The sequence below is a fragment of the Dryobates pubescens genome, chromosome 30 (assembly GCF_014839835.1).
Source record: "Dryobates pubescens isolate bDryPub1 chromosome 30, bDryPub1.pri, whole genome shotgun sequence".
NCBI classification, from domain to species: Eukaryota; Metazoa; Chordata; class Aves; order Piciformes; family Picidae; genus Dryobates; species Dryobates pubescens.
Window position 1 is genome coordinate 12,935,451 of NC_071641.1, and position 24,999 is coordinate 12,960,449.

Genomic DNA, 24,999 nt, shown 5'->3' on the forward strand with positions numbered 1-24,999 from the left:
ATGACTTCTCTACCATAGGCAGAGCAAGAGATCAATACCTCTTCTCTGCCTTTTCCCCCTCTACACAATTTTGCCTCCACCTGTAGGACCATAGAATCACAGAATGGTAGGGGCTGGAAGGGGCCAGCAGAGATCCAACCCCCGCTGCCAAAGCAGGATCACCTAGGGCAGGTCACGCAGGAACACATCCAGGTGGGTCTTGCAAGTCTCTGGAGAAGGAGAGGGAAGAGAAGGAGAAGGAAGAAAAGGAGCAGTAGGAGGAGAAGGAGCAGGAGAAGGAGGAGAAGGAGGAGGAGGAAAAGAAGGAGGAAGAGAAGGAGGAGGAGAAGGAGGAGGAGGAGGAGGAGGAGAAGGAGAAGGAGGAGGAGGAGGAGGAGAAGGAGAAGGAGAAGGAGAAGGAGAAGGAGAAGGAGAAGGAGAAGGAGAAGGAGAAGGAGAAGGAGAAGGAGAAGGAGAAGGAGAAGGAGAAGGAGAGGGAGAAGGAGGAGAAGGAGGAGGAGAAGGGAGAGGGAGGAGAAGGAGAAGGAGAAGAAGGAGGAGGAGGAGGAGGGAGAGGGAGAAGAAGGAGGAGGAGGAGGAGGAGAAGGAGGAGGAGAAGGAGAAGGAGAAGGAAAAGAGGGAGAAGGAAGAGAAGAGGGAGAAGGAGGATGCACTGCAGAAAGCAATGCAGAGGCCAGTCCCCGGCTGAAGCAGTCAAACCGTGTGTTGAAGGGATGCTGTGTGCCTGAGCAAGGACATTTGTCAAGCAGCCATCCTTGGGGAGGGGGGATGAGTCGCTTCCCACAGCCAAGGTGTCCCCCAGAATGAGACAGCACCTCTGTGTTCAGAGCTGGAGAGCAGCGAAGCACTGCTGCTAGCCCGGGCTGAGGACCGGCAGCCCCGGCTGTGAGGAGCAGAGGTGCCCAGGCTAAGGGCAGCGTCTGAGGCCCCCGGCAGGGGCTCGGCAGCACGGAGCAGCATTCGTGGATGCACCTGGAGATGCTGTGGGCAGTGGAGGACAAAGTAAGTGCAGACGAGGGGAGGGAGTCCGAAGTGTTTAAAACTTCCTTCACGTAGCGGTGGGCTTGGGCTCCACGCTGCCCTGGCCTGGACTTCGCTGCTACCACCGGGGTTATCGATCAGCTTTTGAACGCCTTACGCCGGCCACGGGAGCCAGCCAGGAGAAACAAGGCACCCACCCTGAATTCATAACGACTTCAGGCAGCGCTCAGGAAGGCTGAGGGAACCCCCAGCGCCTCGTGGTTAGAGAGCACCACCACAGAGCAGCGTCAGGGGGGGATGAGATGCACAGACACAGACACAGGCAGGGTCTGCGGGGAGCTGGCCTGGCTGTCAGACCCTGCAGTGCCTTAGGCTAGGGATCAACAGGACTAAACTGTCCTTGGCAAGCAGAGGCATGGCCTGGCAGCAGCCTGTGACCAGTCAGCCTGAGAAACCCAGTGGAGGCTCCTGTTTTCCATACCTGGAATGAGCATGGCTTGCTGCCACTCCTGCTGTGCAGTCCATGCTGAGGATGGGCCACCAGCGAGCAATCCCCTCTCCTCTGTTTTGGCTGAAGGTGTTTATCCACCAGAAGAGCATAGGATGTTAAGGGGTTGGAAGGGACCTTTGAAGATGATTGAGTCCAATCCCTCTGCCAGAGCAGGACCATAGAATCCAGCACAGGGCACACAGGAACACATCCAGATGGGGCTGGAAAGTCTCCATGGAAGGAGACTCCACAACCTCTCTGGGCAGCCTGCTCCAGGCCTCTGGGACCCTCACGGTAAAGAAGTTCCTCCTCATGCTGAGGTGGAACCTCCTGTGCTGGAGTTTCTACCCACTGCCCCTTGTCCTGTCACAGGGTGCAGCTGAGCAGAGCCTGTGCCCTCCTCTTGCCACCCAGCCCTCAGATATTTACAGACAGTTATTAGACTCCCTCTCAGTCTTCTCCAGACTAAACAGCCCCAGGGCTCTCAGCCTCTCCCCATGGATCCCTTCCAGGAAGCATGTGAATGGGCTGAGCACCGCTTGTCCCTGCCCTCATGGGAGCACACGGGCAAGAAGATCGCTTCTGATTGTGACCTGCCCCGTGGCAGGACAGGGGCAAAGGATGCAAACTGGGACCCGGGGAGCTCCACCTCAACGTGAGGGAAAACTTCCTTACTGTCAGGGGTCAGGAGCACTGGGGCAGGCTGCCAGAGAGGTGGTGGAGTCTCCCTCTCTGGAGACGTTCAAGACCCGTCTGGATGGATTCCTGTGTGACCTGCCCCAGGTGGTCCTGCTCAGGCAGGGGGGTTGGACTGGATGCCCTCCAGAGGCCCCTTCCAGCCCCTACCATTCTCTGAGGCTGGAACAGGCAACCCAGCGCTGCGGCCACGCAAGAGCACGCCAGGAAATGGGTGTGCAGCAGCAGCAGCCAGGAGAGAGCTGAGAGCAGGAGATTAAACTGAAGCTTCGGAGGAGCCTCAGGCTTTACAGCTTCATCTGCTCTGCCCGCCGTGACAACAGCCACAGCTCAGCCGGCGGCAGCCCCTACCCCCGGCTCGTCCTGACGGGGAGCAGCCGTGACGGAAGCAATGAAGCGGGCGAGCCGGCAGGGACGGGGGTGTTTTCCCTGGGAAATCAGCATGCCACGGTGCTGTGATCCCCTGCAGGGAAGGGAAGAAGCAAACAAAATCCCTGGCACCTGCTGACAAGGAAAATGAAGCGGTGTTCCTGGAGAGATGCCTCAACGCGGGGCGCTGAAACCTGTTTGTTTGCAGGCTCTCTGCACCTTCCCCTGGATATTCACAGGGTCTCAGGAGGGTAGGGGTTGGAAGGGACCTTTGAAGATGATCGAGTCCAACCCCCCTGCCACAGCAGGACCATAGCATCCAGCACAGGGCACACAGGAACACATCCAGATGGGGCTGGAAAGTCTCCAGGGAAGGAGACTCCACAACCTCTCTGGGCAGCCTGCTCCAGGGCTCTGTGACCCTCACAGTGCAGAACTTTCTCCACATCTTGAGGTGGAACCTCCTGTGCTGTAGTTTCTATCCACTGTCCCTTGTCCTATCACAGAGTGCAGCTGAGCAGAGCCTGTCCCCTCCTCTTGCCACCCAGCCCTCAGATATTGATAGGCATTTATTAGATCCCCTCTCAGTCTTCTCCAGACTAAACAGCCCCAGGGCTCTCAGCCTCTCCTCATAAGACAGTGCTCCAGTCCCCTCATCATCCTTGCAGCTCCCTCTTGGACTGTCTTGAGTAGCTCCCTGTCCCTCTTGGACTGGGGAGCCCAAGACTGAATGCAATCCTCCAGGTGAGGCCTCACCAGGGCAGAGTAGAGGGGGAGGAGAACCTCCCTGGATCTGCTGAACTCCCTTGATCCTGGTGAGACTCACAGCAAAGCATGACCCCAACAGCCCCAAGCCCTACCTGCACTACACAGAAGGGAAAGCATCCAGACAGGACCAGACCATGCTCCAGTAAACCTCAGGCTCTTTCATCTCATAAGGGATGATACATTTGAATTAAAGCTTGTATAATGTGTCCACAGCTTGGGGTGGAAAATGCCACAGAAGAGCAGAGCTCTTCCAAATCGTCTGGCCAAGGCACAACTGTGGTACCCATGCCAGCTACAGCAGGGAAGGGACCAGCTCTTCAGCAAGCTGCCCTGTTACAGAGCAAATACCAGCCATAAGCAAAAGGGATGGAGAGGGGGAAAGTCACTGATGGCAGAAAACATGGATGGGTTGAAAATAAGCCAGGTGTAGAAATGTGAAAGTTACCCTCAGAAACATTGACAGAGTCAGCTTGAAATTCAGCGGAGTCTCTCAGACCTCTTCTGATTAACCACCTCTGCTGCATGAACCACAGCCTTCAACCCTGCTTTTGGGATCCCACCTATCTGCTTACCATGCCTCACACCTGTGACCTCCCACACAGACCTGCTGGAGCCTCTCAGCTCTAAGGAGCATCTCTGCTGTTCCTTGGTAGGCTGGCTTGTGAATGCAGGTCAGCAGCAGAAAGCTGCTGGTAAAAGAGTAGCCAGCAGGTCAAGGGAGGTGATTCTGCCCCTCTGCTCCACACTGGTGAGACCCCACCTGGAGTGCTGCATCCAGTTCTGGAGCCCCTAGCACAGGAAGGATCTGGAGGTGCTGGAAGGTGTCTAGAGAAGGGCCATGAGGATGAGCAGAGGGCTGGAGCTGCTCTGCTATGGAGACAGACTGAGAGAGTTGGGGCTGTTCAGTCTGGAGAGGAGAAGGGTCCAAGAAGACTTCTTGTGGCCTTCCAGTATCTGAAGGGGGCTACAGGAATGCTGGGGAGGGACTTTTGAGGGTGTCAGGGAGGGATAGGACTGGGGGGAACAGAAGAAAACTAGAAATGGGGAGATTGAGATTGGCTGTGAGGAAGAAGTTGTTCCCCAGGAGGGTGGTGAGAGCCTGGCACAGGTTGCCCAGGGAGGTGGTGGCAGCCTCCTGCCTGGAGGTGTTTGCAGCCAGGCTGGATGTGGCTGTGAGCAACCTGCTGTGGTGTGAGGTGTCCCTGCCCATGGCAGGGGCATTGGAACTACTGCCTGTGCCCCATTTCAGCAGTGCAGATTCATGCTACCAACACCTCCCTGCTGACCACCCCAAAGGTCTCCAGAAGGCTGTTGCCTCCCCAGAAGCTGCCCCAGCTCCTGTGCTGCAGGACGTGCTGGCAGAGCTCCTTCTTCTTTATGCTGAGAAATGCATCAAAACCTTTCCCATTCACGACCTAAACTCCCCCAAAACTATGACAAACAAACCCTAAACCAAATCCCCTGGTGGCTCCCAGAAGATGAGATACAACTGGGCAGTGTGTCAAGAGCTGTGGAGGTTGTTCAATTAATAGATTTTTTTTCCCCCTCTTTTTTTCCCCTCTTCATTCTATTTTCAACATTCAAAATATGTTTTCTGGAACAGTTTGGTGCCAAAAAAGAAATATCTGATTCCTGTATTATTCACTCTGGACACCACTCTGCCAATGATTATCTGTCAGAGGTTTAATTGTGCTTGAAAGTTTGCCAGCAGTAAAGCAGGAGAAGTGGGGGGAAGCAGGTAGACAGGCACTCAGCCAGAGGGGTGGCTCCTTCCTGGCATTCCCCACCTCCCCTGCAAACCAGTCACTGCCTTCTGAAGGAGCACTGGCCAGGCATCCAGCCCCCTCCCTCACTGCAGAGGTGGTGCTCCTCCTGCACCACAGTGTTTGGTTTTACTAAAGGAATGAGATCTAATAAATTTGATCTTCAGTGGGACTTAAAATGGAGCAATGAACTCCACTGAGGACTTCCTCTCTTTCCTGCATCTTGCAGGTTGGTTGCACAAGCAGCTGAATAGGAGGCAGCAGTGTGCCCAGGTGCCCAAGAAAGCCAAAGGCATCCTGGCTGGGATCAGAAATGCTGTGTCCAGCAGGAGCAGGGAGGGGATTGTCCCCTGGTGCTCAGCTCTGGGGAGGCCACACCTTGAGTGCTGTGTCCAGTTTGGGGCACCTCAATACAGGAGAGATGTGGAGGTGCTGGAGCCAGGGCAGAGGAGGGCAGGGAAGCTGGGAAGGGCCTGGAGAATAAATCTGATGAGGAGCAACTGCAGGAGCTGGGGATGGGTAGTGTGAAACAGAGGAGGCTGAGGGGAGACCTCCTGGCTCTCCACAACTACCTGAAAGGAGGCTGTGGAGAGGCTGCTGCTGGTCTCTTCTCACAGGTAATTAGTGATAGAACAAGAGGGAGCAGCCTCAAGCTGTGACTGGGTAGGTTCAGACTGGACATTAGGAACCATTTCTTCACTGAGGGAGTGGTCAGGCATTGGGATGTGCTGCCCAGGGGAGGTGGTGGAGTCCCCAACCCTGGATGTGTTTGAAGGTGGTTTGGATGTGGTGCTTGGGGTTTAGGGCTGACCCTTGCAGAGCAGGGATCTGGGTTGGACTTGGTGATCCCCAGGGTCTGCTCCAAGCTGGATGTCTCTGTGATTCTGTGATGTTGTGCATAGTCACTAGGCAAGGGTGAGCAAGGGCAGAGGGAGGGTGGCTGTCATCTGGGCTTTCACCCTGAGCACGTTGCCTGCACCAAGGCCTCCCAGCATCGGCCACAGAGCTCAGAGGGTGTATGTGGATCATCTGTTTTGTTCTCCAAGTGTGCAGCTGGCCCTGGAGTGTCTCTCCATCCCCAATATAGCATCAAGTCCTTCCACTCAGCGTGAGGAACAGCTCTTCCCTTCTCATTTTCCTTCAGCCCCTGGCAGGTTTGAACTGGTGACAGCAGAGGCTCTTTCACCTCATCTCCCAGAGGAAGAATAATGCATGCAGACTTCAGGAGAGACAAAAGGTGGCCAGAAAAGCCCCAGTGGCCTACCTTTTGGAAGAACAGCTGATCTGTATCTGGAACATCATTATGAGGAGGAAAGGCTGAGGGACCTGGGGCTGTTTAGCCTGGAGAAGAGCAGCCTGAGAGGGGATCTGATCAATAGCTAAATAGGAGGCAAGACCAAGGAGCCAGACTCTTTGCAGTGGTACCCAGAGACAGGACAAGGGCAATAGGCACAAACTGGAACCCAGGAGGTTCCATCTGAGCATGAGGAAAAACTTCTCTGCTGCGATGGTGCTGGAGCCCTGCAGCAGGCTGCCCAGAGAGGCTGTGGAACCTCCTTCTCTGGAGAGATTCCAACCCCACCTGGACATTGTGGTCCTGGGCAAGCTGCTGTGGGTGCCCTGCTTTAGCAGTGGGGGTGGACTAGGTGATCTCCAGAGATTCCTTGTAACCCTCAACCATGCTGGAATTCCATGACAAACCAAACACAGCTCCTTTATCATTTACACTCCTCTCACTACTTCTGAAGCCATTGATACCCACACAATTTGCCATGAATCACCAAGACCTGAAATCACAAAGGAGCAGGCACCTTGGCTCAGCACAGGCTGGAGACAGGATGCAAGCCTGGGGTTTCTCCTCTACAGCACAGGAAAAGCCCTTCCCATTAAATCACTGGTGCCATCCCTCAGAAAGCAGTAACAGCATCATCATCATCTCTAGCTGGAAAAGTACCACCAGTGACAGAGGAAGAGGCATGTATGGGGTTCAGGGAGAGAGGTCCCAGGTGTATAGAACAGGAGGGTTCTTCTTTACAGTTGTGTTTTATGAAGCCACAGTAAATGCCAGGTAAATGCCAGGAAGCTTTTGGTACGTTCACAAATGCCATCTCCTGGGTGCTTTGTATCTACTTCACACAGCAATCATAAAAGCAACAAGCTGAGGAAAGGAACAAAAGAGATCATCACCATCTCCACCAGCCTCTGCTTCCCCAAGGCAGGAGGTGGTGGCAGATCCTGGATTACCATCTCTGCTCACTCAAAGCAACCAGGACCTCATTCCTCTAGCTCCTCTGGAGCAGTGCTCCATTATCCTTCCCATTACAAGGATTTTCCCAACACCTAATCTCTTGCTGCAGTTTAAGCCCCTTATTTATTACCCTGCCATCAGAGCATGGAGGGCAGAGTCTCCACTCCTGGCAAAAGCTTTTACATGCCTAAAGAGTTTTTCCTTTGTGCTTGTCCTCCTCCTTCCCTTTAACAACCTCAGAACAACTCCTTCAGCCTCAGCTTCTGGATATTTTCTGACTCTCTGATTATCTTCTTGTTGCTCTCTGGCTTCTTTGCACCCATCCACTGTGCCCCAAACTGGACAAGTACTTCAGCTGGGGGCTGAGAGCCTAAGCACAGCCCCCAGAGGTTTACTTTACATTTACAAAGAGACATTTGATTCTTTCTTGTACTTCCACAGACCACCTCTCAGCCAGCTTGTTGTCTGAAGCAATCCTCCAGAAGACAAACCCTGGTCCATGGGGCTGGTACCAAGGCAGTTCACAGGACCAGAGGATGTTAGAGCTTGGAAGGGACCTCAGGAGATCATCAAGTCCAACCCTCCTGCATCCTTCAACCTGCACCAACCCCCCCAACTCCCTCCTGGACCAGCCCTGGTTCACAGCTATCCATCTGTTTGTGCCTGATTTCTCAAGCTCATTTGGAGCTCTCTTCTCTCCTGCCTCTTCCCAGATGGCTTTCACCTGCAGACCCAAGAGGAGCATGTTTCATGCTGCCCATAACACCCTTCTGACCTTCATGGGTGGGCAGGGTGCAACCTTTCCAGCTGAGCTCTGTCAGTGTGGGAAGAGCAGCTGATCCCTGTCCTCCGACTGCTGCCGTGCAAAACCTCAGCTCTTTGTAAAACTGGAGCACAGCCACCTCAGCTGCCAGAGGGTGATGCAGCAGTGGGGAGGGTGGCATTCAGCAATAGTCTAAATTAATCTGTCAGGCCTGCTTTCTTGCAAATAGAACCAGGTGCAGGCCTTTGTTCAGCTGAGATCCTCTCCCTCCAGGGCTCTCCTCCTTCATGAGCCAATTCTAGCGGTGCTCCTGCCACTGCCAGGCTGCAAAACCTTAGCTCAGGGGTTTGGGTCTGTTCCCCCCCCCTGCCACAAATCCATGGAAATTCATGAGCTTCAGGGAATCAAACCCTAGTTGCTATGGTGAAAGGCAATCTGCAAACTAAGAAACAAATACAAGTGGGACATTTGGAGGTTACCAGATTTTTCTCTGCACATCTTTCAGACAGGAATGATACAAAACTACCCCACCCTCCAGCGTGTTCCAGGCTCTGCTAACTTCCCAGAGCCTGCTATGCCTCAAACAGGAGGGATGTACAGTACCACTTGGTTGAGGAAATTAATGATCATCCACTCACTGCGCTTCTCCACAGAAGTCTCATCCCTGTGGCTCCCAGCACTGTCAGAGCAAAAAGGCAGCAAGAGTTTTTGAGAGCCTCAGCTTTGCTGCAGAGGTGCCAGGAGGCTTGAGACACGTCTGGGAATGCTCTGACATGGAGCTCCCTTCATCAATGTGACCCTGCTCACTGTGCTCACCCAACCAAGGGGAGGAGCCCAGCTACAGAGCCAGCAAATTAATTTGGCCAGAGCCAGGAAATTATCCTGCAGAAGGGTCGTGGCACCTTGGGGATGAGCTGCCTGCTCCTGCTAATCGATGTGCTGGGCTGGTGGGGAGGGGGGTCTGCACTTAATGTGCTGGATCTTCTATTAAGGCATTGTTGTAATCCAAATCCTGCCAGCTCCACTGACAAAGATTGTCCTCTTAAGATCAAAGAGGCGATAAGGTTGTGGTTGGCCAGCGGCAGAAGAGCCGCTCGGGGACATGAGGAGCTGGGATGCAGAGTATCCAACAGCATGACTTCCAAAGGCAGAGGCACACACAGCATCTCCAAAATGCCAGCAAGGTGCAATTGCAGCCCAGAAGGCCAATGGCATCCTGGGCTGCATCAAAAGCAGCATGACCAGCAGGTCAAGAGAAGTGATTCTGCCCCTCTGCCCTGCTCTGGGGAGACCTCACCTGGAGTACTGCATCCAGCAGTGCACAGGAAGGACATGGGCCTGATGGAGTGGGTGCAAAGGAAGGCCATGAAAATGATCAGGGAGCTGGAGCACCTCTGCTGTGAGGACAGGCTGAGGGATCTGGGGTTCTTCAGACTGGAGAAGAAAAGGCTCCAGGGAGACCTAAGAGCAGCCTACCAGTACCTGCAGGGGGCTACAAGAAGGCTGCAGAGGGACTGCTTACAAAGGCCTGTGGTGACAGGATGAGGGGCAATGGTTTGAAATGAGAGAAGAGCAGATTTAGATTGGATGTCAGGAACAAGTTCTGCACCATGAAGGTGGTGGAACACTGGAGCAGGTTGCCCAGGGAGGTGGTTGAGGCCTCATCCCTGGAGCTATTCAAGGAGGCTCAACAAGGCTCTGAGCAACCCGAGGTAGTCGATACTGCAGGGGGGTGTGTGTGGGGTGGACTAGATGACCTTTGGGGGTCCCTTCCAACCCAAACCATTCTATGCTTCTATGAAAATGGTTGAACTGCTGGGCTGGAGAGGACTGCAGTGGTGCAAGCAGCCCTGCCTGGAAGGGGCAAGAGGATCCAGAAACTTCATAATCCTCTCATCAAATCCTTCCTCTTCCAGCACTCGCATGCCCCGCTGAAATTATCCAGAGAGGTGCTGAGCACCCCTGCACAAACCCAGAGGCTGCTGCCCTTAATGGCAGGGTCACCAAACGGATCTCTGGCACACACACAGAGGGAAGTTAGCACAAACCTTCTGCTCTTCCTGCACTGCCTTCTCCTCAGAGGGCTGCTGCATCTCAGCCTCCCTCCAGACCCCCGCCGCCGCCTCGCTGCGCTGCTGCCCGGCCCAGGCATTCCAACACAGACCTTCCTCCTCCCGTGTCTGGTCTGATTTTTTCAAATGCCACTTTAGATTCCTGCTTCACTGAATGCAAATAATCTGAAGATGCCTTTCTTTTCTTTCCTCCTCCTGCAGAACATCAAGGATTCCATTCCTAGGAAAGCCTTTTCACAGCAACCTCAATTTAATCTCCTTTTTTTTCCCCCCCTCCACACCCCCCTGCCCCCCCGCCCAAGAGCATACAAACGTTGATCTCCAATCTCATCTGCTCAACTGTCACATCTTCCCATCCCACTGCTGCTCTAATTGCACACTGCTGAGCCCCCTTGATGGATTCCAGCATCCCTCAATAATGGCAAGATCAGAACTGAAGGCAAAAATCCTCTCCTCCGCAGAGCAGCCTTCCAGCCTTTCCATTCCTGCTTCGGAGGCTTCTGCAGGAGCCAGGCAAGGAGAGCACTGCCTGGCTTCTGACACAGGGCTGCTGCACCACAATCTCTTCTTTGCTCTGCTCTCACCCCAGGGGATTTGTGGTGGGCATTTTTAACTCTTAACCTTTCCAAGCAGCCACCTCCTGTTAGGTCCTCGCTCCGGTTGCCAGTCCTGCTTTGGATATCACAGAATCATCAACCAGGTTGGAAGAGACCTCCGAGATCACCACGTCCAACCCATCACCCAACCATATCTAACCAACCAGACCACGGCACTAAGTGCCTCATCCAGGCTGGTCTTAAACACCTCCAGGGATGGTGACCCCAGCCCCTCCCTGGGCAACCCATCCCAATGGGCAAACTCTCTTCCTGGGAAGAACTTCTTCCCAAGCTCAAGGCTCAGAGGAGACCTTATTGCTGTCCACAACTCCCTGAAGGGAGGTTGTAGCCAGGTGGGGGTTGGTCTCTTCTCCCAGGCAGCCAGCACCAGAACAAGAGGACACAGTCTCAAGCTGTGCCAGGGGAGGTTTAGGCTGGATGTTAGGAAGAAATTCTTCCCAGAAAGAGAGAATGGCCATGGGAATGTGCTGCCCAGGGAGGTGGTGGAGTCATCAGCACTGGAAGTATTTAAGACCAGCCTGGATGAGGCAGTTGGTGCCATGGTTTAGTTGATCAGATGGTGCTGGGTGATAGGTTGGACTGGATGATCTTGAAGCTCTTTTCCAACCTGGTTAATTCTATTCCATTCTATTCCATTCTATTCCGAACTTCCTCCTGCACAGCTTGAGACTGTGTCCTCTTGTTCTGGTGCTGGCTGCCTGGGAGAAGAGACCAACCCCCACCTGGCTCCAACCTTGGCTGAGGGTAACAAGATGTTCTTATCCTTTTCTGAGTACCAGGCAGTCTTGGTCTCACCTAATGCTGGTTCTTTGGCCCTTTGATTTCACCTCAGCTGAAAAAATAGACCCAGAAAAGACTCTGTCTTCTAAAATTCAGTAACAGAAGTTGTACAGATTAAGTCCTGGCTACCAATGGCTGCAGAGCATGAGAAGGACTCCTCATAGATTCACAGAATGGCATTGGTTGCAAGGGACCTTAAAGATCATCTAGTTCCAAGCCCCCTGCCACGGGCAGGGACACCTCCCACTAGCCCAGGTTGCTCAAGGCCTCATCCAACCTGGCCTTGAACACCTCCAGGGAGGGGGCATCCACAGCCACCCTGGGCAACCTGTGCCAGTGTCTGCCCACCCTCACCAGAAAGAATTTCTTCCTAATCTCCAGTCTCAATCTGCCCTCCTCAAGCTTCAGTCCATTGCCCCCTGTCCTGTCACTGCAAGCCCTTGTATAAAGTCCCTGTCCAGCTTTCTTGTAGGCTCCCTTCAGGTACTGGAAGGCTTCTATAAAGTCTCTCTGGAGCCTTCCCTTCTCCAGGCTGCATAGTCCCAACTCCCCCAGCCTGTCCTGCTGGGGGAGGTGCTCCAGCCCCCTGATCATCTTTGCAGCCTTCCTTTGGAGCCGCTCCTGCAGTTCCTTGTTTCTGTTGTGTTTGGGGCCCCAGAGCTGGATGCAGTACTCCAGGTGAGGTCTCATCAGAGCAGAGCAGAGGGGCAGAATCACCTTCCTTGACCTGCTGGCCACGCTGCTTTTGATGCAGCCTAGGATGCCATTGGCCTTCTGGGCTTCAAGTGCACATTGGGGTTGTTCAGCCTGGAAGAGAGGAGGCTCCAGGGACATCTAATAGCAGCCTTCCAGTACCTCAAAGAGGCTCCAAGAAGGATGGAAAGAGACTGTTTGCAAAGGCCTGCAGCTGTAGGACAAAGGGCAATGGCTTCAAAGTAGAGAAGAGCAAATTTAGATCAGATGTTAGGAACAAGTTCTTTACCATGAGGGTAGTGGAACACTGGAACAGGTTGCCCAGGGAGGTGGTCGAGGCCCCATCCCTGGAGATATTCACAATGATGCTTGACAGGGCTCTGGGCAACCTAATGTAGTTGAGAGTGCTCTTGCTGACTGCAGAGGGGGTTGGGCTAGATGACCTTTGAAGGTCCCTTCCAACCCAAAGCAGTCTGTGATTCTATGATTTTATGCCTGTTGGCTCATGTCCAGCTTCCCATCCAGCAGCACCCCCAAGTCCTTTTCTGCAGGGCTGCTCTCAATTTCATCACCCAGCTGAAGTGGAGGACCTCAGTGCAGGACTTCACACTTGGGACTTGTTGAACCGCACGACATTCTCCTCAGCCCACCTCTCCAGCTTGTCCAGGTCCCTCTGTCAGCTGTCTTAAACTGAACTACTGCACTATTCTCACCCAGCAAGACAGAAATGATGGCAGAGAGCACTACTGGATTTGTTTGCTATGATCAGCCCTCTGCTAGCCCCAGTCTGTCAGTCAGCAAATGCACCTTCCCCCTGCTCCATGGGAAAGCAGACAAGGTCCCTTCAAAAGAGAAGGAGCCTTGTCCAACCCAGAAGCCCTCCCCAAGCAGTCCTGCAGCCCAGCCTCTCTGCTCCTGCTGCTGCACCGGGGCAGGGCAGCATGTGTCACACAGCCTGGACTGATCCAGTTCCCAGCCTTCCATCCCGGCTTAGAGTCTCCCCTAATGCCCTAAGACATAAGATGCGCAGCTTCCCTCGGTAGCTGCTCCCTCAGTCTTTAATCTTGTAAGCTGTTAATGCACAGGATCTCTGCTAAGCAGCAGGGTTTGTCTTTTTCTGCACTCAAACTTTGCCTTTCCCTTCTCTGAACCGGGCAGAGGCCACTCCTCAGCTCGACACCGGCTCCGCTCTCAGCCCGGCGAAGGCCCAGGTGGGCTCCCTCCTGCTGCAAACCTTCCTGTCCCTCAAGAGCGTCCGAGAGGAGCTCTTGGCAGGCACTCCCTTCGCTTTTCTCTTGTGTTTTTGTTTATTCCCCACAGCCTCAGTTTTTAAGGGGAGATAAATAAAAGCCTGGAGGCAGCCAAGCCTCATCTCCGGAGATGCGGGCAGCTGCCTGGGCCGCCTGTGCCAGCGCCGTGCCGCTCGGCCAGCTGCGAGGCAGGGCACAGAGCCACGGCCCGGGACACAGGAGGAGGCAAGGCAGAGGGGCTGCCAAGAAAAGCATCTCCCCAGGGGCCGGCTGCCCGCCCAGCCTGACCCTGCTGGAGCAGGGAAGGAGCTGCTGCTGTCATAGAATCAGAGAATTGTCAGGGCTGGAAGGGACCTCAAGGCTCAGCCAGCTCCAACCCCCTGCCATGGCCAGGGACACCTCACACCACAGCAGGTTGCTCACAGCCACCTCCAGCCTGGTTGCAAACACCTCCAGGCAGGAGGCTGCCATCACCTCCCTGGGCAACCTGTGCCAGTACCTCACCACCCTCATGGGCAACAACTTCCTGACATCCAATCTCAATCTACTCACTTCTAGTTTTGCTCCATCCCCCCCAGTCCTGTCACTCCCTGACACCCTCAAAAGTCCCTCCCCAGCTTTCCTGTAGCCCCCTTCAGATACTGGAAGGCCACAAGAAGGTCTTCTCAGAGCCTTCTCCTCTCCAGACTGAACAACCCCAACTCTCTCAGTCTGAGAGCAGCTGAGCAGCTCCAGCCCTCTGCTCATCCTCATGGCCCTTCTCTGGACACCTTCCAGCACCTCCAGATCCTTCCTGGAGACTCCAGAGCTGAATGCAGTACTCCAGCTGTGGTCTCAGCAGAGTGGAGCAGAGGGGCAGAATCCCCTCCCTGCCCTGCTGGCCACACTTCTCTTGCTGCAGCCCAGGCTCTGCTTGGCTCTCTGGGCTGCAAGTGCTCACTGCTGGCTCCTATTGAGCTTCTCCTCCAGCAGCACCCCCAAGGCCTTTTCTTCAGCTTTCAGCCCTGCTCTCCAGTCATGGAACCCTTAAGGTTGGAAAAGACTTCTAAGATCATCAAGTCCAACCTTCTACCCAGCACCTCCATCACCATGTCCTGAAGTGCCACATCTACTCATGTTTTGAACACCTCCAGGGATGGTGACTCCACCACCTCCCTGGGCAGCCTGTTCCAATGCCTGACCACTCTTGCAGGATAGAAATTTTTCTTCATCTCCAGTCTAAACCCTCCCTGGTGCAGCTTGAGGCCGTTTTCTCTTGTCCGGTCCTTAGTTACTTGGGAGAAGAGGCCAACACCAGCCTCACTCCAATCTCCTTTCAGGTAGCCATGGAAAGCAAACGTTCAAAAGACACTTTGCTCCTCACCAGAGTGAGATTTCAGATGTTCAAAGGAGTTCATCATCCAGGACAAGAGCTACAAGCATGGTGAAGGGACTGGAGTAACTTTTTAACAAGGAGGGGCTGAGACCTGGGGCTGTTTATTCTGGAGAAGAGAAGGCTGAGAGGAGACCTTATCAATGTCTACAAACACCTGAAGGGTGGCTCTCAGGAGGATGTGGCCACTCTCTTTTCAGTGATACCCAGGGACAGGATGAGGGCCAATGGACAGTCACAGGAAATTCCACCTCAACATGAGAAAAAGCTTTTTTACTGTGAGGGTGACAGAGCCCTGCAGAAAGCTGGCCAGAGAGGTTGTGGAGTCTCCTACAGCTCTAGAGATAGAATACATAGAATACATAGAATAAACCAGGTTGGAAGAGACCTTCAAGATCATCGTGTCCAACCCATCAACCAATCCAACACCGCCCAAACAACTAACCCACGGCACCAAGCACCCAATCAAGTCTCCTCCTGAACACCTCCAGTGATGGCGACTCCACCACCTCCCCAGGCAGCCCATTCCAATGTGCAATCACTCTCTCTGTATAGAACTTCTTCCTAACATCCAGCCTGAACCTCCCCTGGCACAGCCTGAGACTGTGTCCTCTTGTTCTGGTACTGGCTGCCTGGGAGAAGAGACCAACATCCATCTGTCTACAACCTCCCTTCAGGTAGTTGTAGAGAGTAATAAGGTCCCCCCTGAGTCTCCTCTTCTCCAGGCTAAGCAACCCCAGCTCCCTCAGCCTCTCCTCGTAGGGCTTATGTTCCAAACCCCTCACCAACTTTGTTGCTCTTCTCTGGACTCGTTCCAGCAGCTCAACCTCTTTCCTAACCTGAGGGGCCCAGAACTGGACACAGGACTCAAGGTGTGGCCTAACCAGTGCAGTGTACAGGGGCAGAATGACCTCCCTGCTCCTGCTGGCCACACTGTTCCTGATGCAGGCCAGGATGCCAGTGGCCCTCCTGGCTGCCTGGGCACACTGCAGGCTCATGTTCAGCCTACCATCAACCAGCACCCCCAGGTCCCTCTCCACCTGGCTGCTCTCAGCCCCTCTGACCCCAGCCTGTAGCTCTGCATGGGGTTGCTGTGGCCAATGTGCAGAACCTGGCACTTGGATGTGTTCAATTTCCTGCCCTTGGCCTCTGCCCATCTGCCCAGCCTGTCCAGGTCTCTCTGCAGAGCCTCTCTACCCTCCAGCAGATCAACTCCTGCCCCCAGCTTGGTGTCATCAGCAAATTTACTGATGATGGACTCGATGCCCTCGTCCAGATCATCAATAAAGATGTTAAAGAGGATGGGGCCCAGCACTGCTCCCTGGGGCATACCACTGGTGCCTGGCTGCCAGCTGGCTGTGGCACCATTCACCACCACTCTCTGGGCTCAGCCTCCAGCCAGTTCCTAACCCAGCTCAGAGCTGCTGTCCAAGCCAGGGGCTGACAGCTTGGCCAGGAGTTTGCTGTGGGGCCAGTGTCAAAGGCCTTGCTGAGGTCCAGGTAGACCACATCCACAGCCTGCCCCACATCCACCAGGCAGTCACCTGCTCATAGAAAGAGATCAGGTTGGTCAGGCAGGACCTGCCCTTCCTTCAAAACCCAGTGGGATGCATGCCTGTGTGACCTGCCCTAAGTGCTGCTGCTTGGCAGGGGGTTGGACTCGATGATTCTATGCTGCAGGCTGCCTGTTTCTATCAGGGAAGTCATTTTACTTTCCAGGACTGGGGGCAATGGAAACAAAACTAGAAGTGGGTAGATTGAGATTGGAGGTTAGGAAGAAGTTGTTCCCCATGAGGGTGGTGAGAGCCTGGCACAGGTTGCCCAGGGAGGTGGTGGAAGCCTCCTGCCTGGAGGTGTTTGCAGCCAGGCTGGATGTGGCTGTGAGCAACCTGCTGTGGTGTGAGGTGTCCCTGCCCATGGCAGGGGGTTGGAGCTGGCTGAGCCTTGAGGTCCCTCCGAGCCCACAGCAATTCAGTGACTCTGGGCTGTCACTCCATGTGTCACTCTGGGTCACTGAGTTGCCTTTTTCTCACGAGACCACATTGGTCCTAGCAGTGTAAATCTCACAGATGAGACTCTGGCAGGGGGGGGTTGGACTTGAAGAGCTCTATAGGTCCCTTCCAGCCCCTAACACCCTGTGATTCTGTGATCTCTGGAGGCCCTCTCCAACCCCTGGCGTTCTGTGATACGAAGTGGTCCATCAGCCTGCCTGGGTCTGGACAAGCTGACCGCGTGTCGTGCCTTTGTGAGAGACCCAAGCCCTCAGCTGTGGGGTCACGAGCTCCCTTGGGCTTCCAGCCCCAGCTAGGCCAGGAAGCCTCTCTCAGATGCTCTCCAAGCCAGAAGCCTCCCAAGCCTCCCAAAGGCAACTCGTCCTACAGGATCTATTTTCTGAGGCGTGTGGGAAGGCAGGCAGGCCCGCGCAGCCATGTCTCAGCGCGAACAGGAGCGGCTGCGTGGCTCTGGGGAAGGGGGAGAACAAAGGCTGGGCTGAGAGCAAGATACCAGCTGGAGCCTGGGCCGAGGCGGGCAGGCCACCAGCAAAGCCCCTGCCACCAGCGCAGCTGCAGGCGGGCACGCACCGGCTCCCACCACGGGGAGCCGCAGGCTGCAGCGGCAGAGCCACAGCCACCTCCTCCTGCTCTGAGGGCTCAGGTCCTGGCCTCTGCTAGGCAAAGCCTGACAGAATCATCACAGAATCAACCAGGTGGGAAAGGACCTCAGAGATCATCAAGCCCAACCTATTACCTGATACCTAACACCTCCTGACAGCTAAACCATGGCTCCAAGGGCCACATCCAAGCCTTTTTAGAACAACTCCAGGGACAGGGACTCCACCACCTCCCTGGGCAGCACATCCCAATGGCCAATGACTCTTTCTGGGAAGAACTTTCTCCTCACCTCCAGCCTAAACCTCCCCTGGCACAGCTTGAGACTGTGTCCTCTTGTTGTGCTGCTGGGTGCCTGGGAGAAGAGACCAACCCCCACCTGGCTACAACCTCCCTTCAGGGAGTTGGAGAGAGCAAGAAGGTCTCCCCTGAGCCTCCTCTTCTCCAGGCTAAGCAACCCCAGCTCCCTCAGCCTCTCCTCACAGGGCTGTGCTCCAGACCCCTCCCCAGCTTTGCTGCCCTTCTCTGGACACCTTCCAGCAGCTCAACCTCTTTCCTAACCTGAGGGGCCCAGAACTGGACACAGGACTCAAGGTGTGGCCTAAGCAGTGCTGAGCAGAGGGCACAATGACCTCCCTGCTCCTGCTGGCCACACTGTTCCTGATGCAGGCCAGGATGCCCTTGGCCTTCTTGGCCCCCTGGGCACACTGCTGGCTCATATTCAGCTGCTGTCAACCAGTACCCTCTGATCCCTTCCTGCCTGGCTGCCCTCCAGCCCCTCTGACCCCAGCCTGTAGCTCTGCATGGGGGTGCTGTGGCCAATGTGCAGCACCCAGCACAATGATGCTGGGCATAGCTGCACAATAGAAACAGAAATGATGAGACTCAAGGTACTTGCAGACATGTCAGTGATGCCCAATGACAGCACAAGGGGCAGTGGTGGAAACTGAGGCATAGGAAATTCCATGGAAACATGAAGAAATTTTTTTCCCCTTTGAGTGTGGCAGAGCCCTGGAGCAGGCTGCCCAGGGGGCTGTGGAGTCTCCCTCTCTGGAGACACTCAAGACCTGCCTGGCTGTGTTCCTGTGTGACCTGGTACAGGCAATCGTGTGCTGGCAGGGGGGTTGGACTGGGTGATGTCCTGAGGCCCTTCCAGCCCCTAACATTCTGTGAGTCTGTGATCCTGTGTGAAGTTTCCCAACTTGATGGCCTCCTAGTAGTAGCTGAGCCTGCTTGGCTTTCCAGGTGGGAACACTGCCACCTGACATGGCTATAGGATCACAGAATCACAGGACTGTTTCAAGTGGAAAAGACCTTTCAGATGAAGCCCAGGTTGCCCAGGGAGGTGTTTGGGGCCCCATCCCTGGAGGTACTGAAAGTGAGGCTCAACAGGGCTCTGGGCAGCCTGATCCAGTGGAGGATGTCCCTGCTGACTGCAGAGGGGGTTGGACTGGATGACCTTCAGAGGTCCCTTCCAAGCCAGACCATTCTGTGATTTTATGACTGTTGGCTCATGTCAAGCTTACCCCAAGCACCCCCAAGTCCAGAACCACAGCCACCTCATCCTGCTCTGGTGGCTCAGGTCCTGGCCTCTGCTAGGCAAAGCCTTTGGCCTGACTGTGCTGGGCATAGCTGCACAATGGAAACAAGAAGGATGAGACTCAACTCTCCCAACTTGATGCCCTCCTAGAAGTGGCTGTGCCTTATTGGCTTTCCAGGTGGGAACACTGCCAGCTGACAGCTGTAGGATCAGAGTCACAGGGTGGAAAGGACTTTGAGGTGCAGCCCAAGCACTCTAACTCTACCAAGCCTGGTGCTAAACCATGTCCCTCAGCACTGCACCTCTGTGGCTTTTGAACACCTCCAAAGATGTGGATTCAACCACTTCCCTGGGCAGCCTGTTCCAGGGGCTGAGAACCCTTTCAGGGAAGAAGTTTCTTCTAATGTCCAACCTAAAGCTCTGCTGGAGCAGCTTGAGGCCATCCCCTCTCATCCTACCATTTGGTACTTGGCAGAAGACACCAACACCTACCTGGCTCCAACCTCCTTTCAGGGAGTTGTGGAGAGCCAGAAGGTCTCCCCTGAACCCCCACTTTTCCAGGCTAAACAACCCCAGTTCCCTCAGCCACTCCTCACCAGACCCTTGCCCAGCTCCACTGCCCTTCCCGGGCCACACTCCAACACCTCAATGTCCAAACACCGAACGCAAGACACAAGGTGTGGCCTCCTGAGTGCTGAGTCTGGGGGAACAGTCCCTGCCTTGGTCCCGCTTCTCACAAAATTCCTGACACAGGCCAGGATGCTGCTGACATCCCAGAGCCCCACAGCCTGGAAACACATCGAGGGGACAGCACCCAGAAGCCAGCTGCCTAACTGCAGCCACAGTCATGAGGAGCCGGTGGCTTAGATCCTGCCGCCGAAGTTAATGCAGCCGCCCTGCGAGAGGGCAGCCTCCCCCAGCAGCAGATAAATAATGTATCTCAGAAGGGGGCTGGGAGGGAAGTGCTGCATCCCTGCAAGGTCATGCTAGAATGCATCAGTGGTTGGCTGAGGCTGGGCTCCTCCGGTAAGAAGCCTGGAGCTATTTATGACTCATGTAATTAATTAATGCCAATGGGCGTTCGTTCTGCTGCAGGCACGTGGGAGACCAAAGGGAAATGGGAAGGGAGCAGGTTAGGAGATGCAGTGGAGGTGGGGGGGAGGAGGATGACATTTCTTGCAGCAAGACATGCTTTGAAGTAATTGCCCACAGTCCAAACAGCCAGCAGCTCTGCTGGCTGCATCAGCACAAAATCACAGAACCACAGGGGTTGGGAGGGACCTCCAGAGATCCCCCCCTGCCAAAGCAGGATCACCCAGGGCAGGTCACCCAGGAACACATCCAGGTGGGTCTTGAAAGTCTTCAGAGAAGGAGACACCACAGCCTCTCTGAGCTGCCTGCTCCAGGGCTCCAGCACCCTCACACCAAACAACTTACTCCTCATGCTGAGGTGGAACTTCCTGGGTTCCAGTTTGTGTCCATTGCCCCTCGATCTATCACAGGACACCACCAAAAAGAGCCTGGCCTCTTCTTCTTGACACCCACCCTTCAGATGTTTATAAACATTAATGAGGGCACTTTAATAATGTTTATAAATAGCTGAGGGCTGGGGGTCAGGAGGGAGGGGACAGGCTCTGCTCAGCTGCACCCTGTGAGAGGACAAGGGGCAATGGATAGAAACTACAGCACAGGAGATTCCACCTCACCATGAGGAGGAACCTCTGCACTGTGAGGGTCAGGGAGCACTGGTGCAGGCTGCCCAGAGAGGTTGTGGAGTCTCCTCTGGAAACTTTCCCAGACCCATCTGGATGTGTTCCTGTGTGACCTGTGCTGGATTCTATGCTCCTGCGCTGGCAGGGGCAGGGTGGATTCGAGGACCTCTGGAAGTCCCTTCCAACCCCTACCATCCTGTGGGCCAGTGGAGGTCGCCTCTCAGCCTGCTCTTAAAAACGCACCCCCTCGTGCTGCAGAGAGCAGCGAGAAGCAGCAGCAGCCACCCGAGGCGTTTTGAGGCACCACCAGGCCCACGGACCCCGACCCGGCAGCGCGGTCCACCCGCGGTGTGACCAGCAGAGGGAGCACCGCTAATGCCTTCCCGACCGAACGCGGGTTTGGATAGGGAGCATCAAGGCAGAGGGAAGGTCTGACTCCGCGTCTCCCCAGTCCGAGGACGAGCTCAACAGATGCAAGAGAAACGAGCGAAGGGCAAAGGGTTGCACGCCCTGACAGCTGAGTCACTGCGGGCACTCGGGGCTCCCACCGCACCGCCCCTTCCCCTTTCTGCAGCCAGCTCCCGGACACCGGGCAGCGAACCAAAGCTCTCCGATGGCACTAAGGAAGGGACCGGCCTGTGGCTTCCCTGCTCCGGCTTGCAGCGCTGCAGTCTCACACCGAGCGCTCAACATGTGGCGACGCTGAGTCATGACACTGCGCTGGCACAGACCGTTTGAGGACAATGAGAGCTTAACCTAATTTTGTCCCTTTGTTTGTCCTCTGCGCAGAGAGGAGATCAGTCAGTTCCACTCCCTGCCTTCGCATCCCCCTGCATCCAGCGCCTCACCCAGCGCACGGCGGAACTGCAAACACAGAGCTCAATCCTTCCCCTGCTCTGCTGCCCTGAAGTCCTTCTGGGCTGCCCCAGCTCCCACCCAGCCTGCATCCTCCCTCGCATCTCTCCAACCTGGTTAATTCCATTCTATTCAATATCTTCGGGCCGTTCCCAAAGGTATTCAGACATTGTCCCATCTCTCTCTTATCAGAGAGATGCCTGCAACAAATCCCCTCACACAATGAGGACTGCAGATTTGCTTACAAGGCAGAGCTGGTTTCCATTTTGGCTTCTCTGTGCTTGTCTTTTCTCCCCGGACACTTGCAGGGGCCAAGTGCCACAGCATCGGTCTGACACTGCCATCTGGACGAGCAGCAGAGGCTGCCTGCAAGTCTCAACCCTGGGAGGCTGCAGGATGCTTCCCTTTGAGCCGTGCCTCCCCTCCACAGCCCTGGGAATCCTTCCTTCTACCTTCTGATCCCTGCCAAAGCCCCTCAGAGCCTGGCTGGTGGGACTCCCTATGGCTGGCTGCTCTTTTCTAATGGAGCAAAACTACACAAATTGGGAACAGAGGTTAAAAAAAACATACATAGATGTCCCAAAAGACTAAAAAAGTTAAGTGAAAAGGCTGGGGGTTGGAGTTTCACAAATACATGTTGAGTGAGTAGAACAGGAGCAACAAAGTGCTGCTTTCTGGTGGGCTGAGAATCCACACGAGCCTGAGTCTCCAGGGTAAAAACAGGAGCGAAGTAAACGACAACACCAACACCCACTTAGCATTCGTGCTACATGTTCCTGCTCCCAGCCTCAGCAGCCTTAGGAACGCTCCTGTTCCATGCTGTAATGCTCCCAGCTAGGAGAGATCTGCATTGTTTATCTCCTAAACAGATTTCCTCCCCCCACCACCACCCCTGCCGCAGGAGATCTCATAAGCCTAAGACAAAAGCAGCCTTGAGGAGGTGCTTTGAGCTCTCCCGGCCCTCCGGCATGCCGCGCTGGCCGGGCTGCCCTGGCTGTGCCACACCGACCTTGAGGATGTTTCGGCCGCTGAAGGACTCCCGCTCCTTGCAAGATGATCTCCCAGGCGCTGGATTGTGTCGTTCCTCAGCTGTCAGGACAAAAGCCACCACCAGAATGAGCTTCAGATGGGAGAACTGTGTGTGCTGTACTTCAACCTCCCCCCCCCCACTCTCTCTCCCTCCCCAAAGTCAGCTGCCAGCTAATAAACCATCTTTGCCCAGCTCTTGGTGCAACAAAAATCACTTTCAAAGAGAACGGCGCTGAAGATGCAGGGGTTGGTGCCTCTGAGGGGACCACCTGCATCACCTGGAGGGAAGACCTACCCCAAGGGTACTGCCAGGGGCATTCTGTACAGCTGATGGCTCACTGCCACCCCATCTTGAATCATCAAATCCTGAGGCCGGTTTTGGGCCACTCACTACAAGAAGGTCTGGAGGCCCTCAACACAGGAAGGACATGGACCTGATGGAGAAGGTCCAGAGGAGGGCCACGAGGATGATCAGGGGGTTGGAGCACCTCTGCTACAAGCACAGGCTGAGGGAGCTGGGGGTGCTCAGCCTGGAGAAGAGGAGGCTGCAGGGAAACCTAATAGCAGCCTTCCAGTAGCTGAAGGGAACCTACAAGAAGGATGGAGAGAGACTGTTTGCAAAGGCCTGCAGTGACAGGACCAGGGGCAATGGCTTCAGACCAGAGAGGAACAGATTTAGAGTGGATGTTAGGAACAAGTTCTTTACCATGAGGGTGGTGGAACACTGGAACAGGTTGCCCAGGGAGGTGGTTGAGGCCCCTTCCCTGGAGATATTCAAAGTGAGGCTCAACAAGGCTGTGAGCAACCTGATCTAGTGGAGGATGTCCCTGCTGACTGCAGGGGGGGTTGGGCTAGATGACCTTTGCAGACCCCTTCCAACCCAGACCACTCTATGATTCTGTGATTCTATGATATTTAGCTGTAGGAATGTGTTCAAAGAAGGGTAACAAAGTTGGTGAAGGGTCTGGAGAACAGATCTGGTGAGGAGCAGCTGAGGGAACTGGGGCTGTTTAGCTTGGAGAATAGGAGGCTGAAGGGAGACCTCAGTGCAACTACCCAAAAGTAGGTTGAAGCCAGGTGGGGGACAGACCCTTCCCCTCAGTAGCAAGTGATGGGACAAGTGGAAATGGCCTCAAGTTGTGCCAGGGGAGATTTAGGTTGGAGATTAGGAACAAGTTCTTTCCTGCAAGAGTGATCAGGGATCGGCACAGGCTGCCCAGGGAGGTGGGGGAGTCACCCCCCCAGAGGTGTTCAAGAAACCTGCGAAGTGGCACTTGAGGACACGGTTTAGTGGCCATGGTGGTGTTGGGTTGATGGTTGGCGTTGATGATTGTAGAGGTCTTTTCCAGCCTTGCTGATTCTGTGATCTGCTTCTGCTTGACTGATTTGAATCCCACATCGTGCCAGGGTGGGAGTCAGCAGTGTGAGCGCTGGCACGGCCTGGAAGAGCACCAAATAGCAGCCGGAGCAGCGGAGCACGGTGCCAGGAGCGATCCAGACAGCACCTATCCCATATCCCAACCTCTGCTGCCTGCCCAGGGAAGCACAGGCGTGTGGTGTGTCTGCTTCTGCAGGGTGGGCAGGCAGCCACACACAGACATTAAGAATAGCAGCCCAGGCCTGCAGCCAAATGCCTGCGTCTCAGATCCGTTTCCCTGGAGCACGCCTGGAGCTTTACATAATCCTGTTCTTTCCACAGGACCTCTGCCTCGCTCACTGCACACAGTCAATATTCCTTTTTTCATCCCCAGCATGGACTATGAAGTCTCACTCACACCTAGCAAGCCATTCAAATCCTGTCCTGAATACAAAGTGATTTCCAGGGCTGCCTGGGTAATGCTCTCAGCACTGTGGCCGCCTGGCTCGCACGCCTCATGGGGCTGCTCAGAACAGAGACTCGTGGTGCTGGGGGCAGCTGCCCCTGGGCCTCCCCCAAACAGAGAGACACAGCAGCACTTGGGCCTCAGTTTTCTCATACAATCATGGAATTGTTTTGGTTGGAAGAGACCTTTAAGATCATCAAGTCCAACCATGAACCCAGCACTGCCAGGTCCACCACTAAACCATGTCCCTCAGCACCAACATCTACAAGGTGTTGAAATCTCTCTAGTGATGGGGACTCCACCAGTGCCTGGGCAGCCTGAGCCAGGGCTTGGCAACTCTGCTGGAGAAGAAATTGTTCCTCGTGTCCAACCTAAACCTCCTATGGTGCAACTGGAGGCTCCTTTCCCTTGTCCTGTCACTTGATACTAAGGAGAAGAGACTGATCCCCGCCTGACTCCAAACTCCTTTCAGGGAGTTGTAGAGAGCCAGAAGGTCTCCACTCAGCCTCCCTTTTTCCAGACAAAACAATCCCAGGTCCCTCATCCACTCCTCACAAGATCTGTGCCCT

At 54.8% G+C, this 24,999-nt stretch overlaps 1 protein-coding gene across 2 annotated transcripts in view; it reads right to left on the reverse strand.

The window, feature by feature from the left end:
- Nucleotides 1-24,999, reverse strand: part of ASCC1 (activating signal cointegrator 1 complex subunit 1) — a 75,110-nt gene that overhangs the window by 11,108 nt on the left and 39,003 nt on the right. Inside the window, exon 8 of one of the 2 annotated variants that reach the window (XM_054174727.1) lies at nucleotides 22,588-22,667. The exons of the other annotated variant lie outside the window; for it this stretch is intronic. Within the exon in view, the coding sequence (XP_054030702.1) occupies nucleotides 22,588-22,667 (80 nt within the window). The remainder of the gene's footprint in view (nucleotides 1-22,587; nucleotides 22,668-24,999) is intronic. 2 annotated transcript variants of the gene reach the window in all.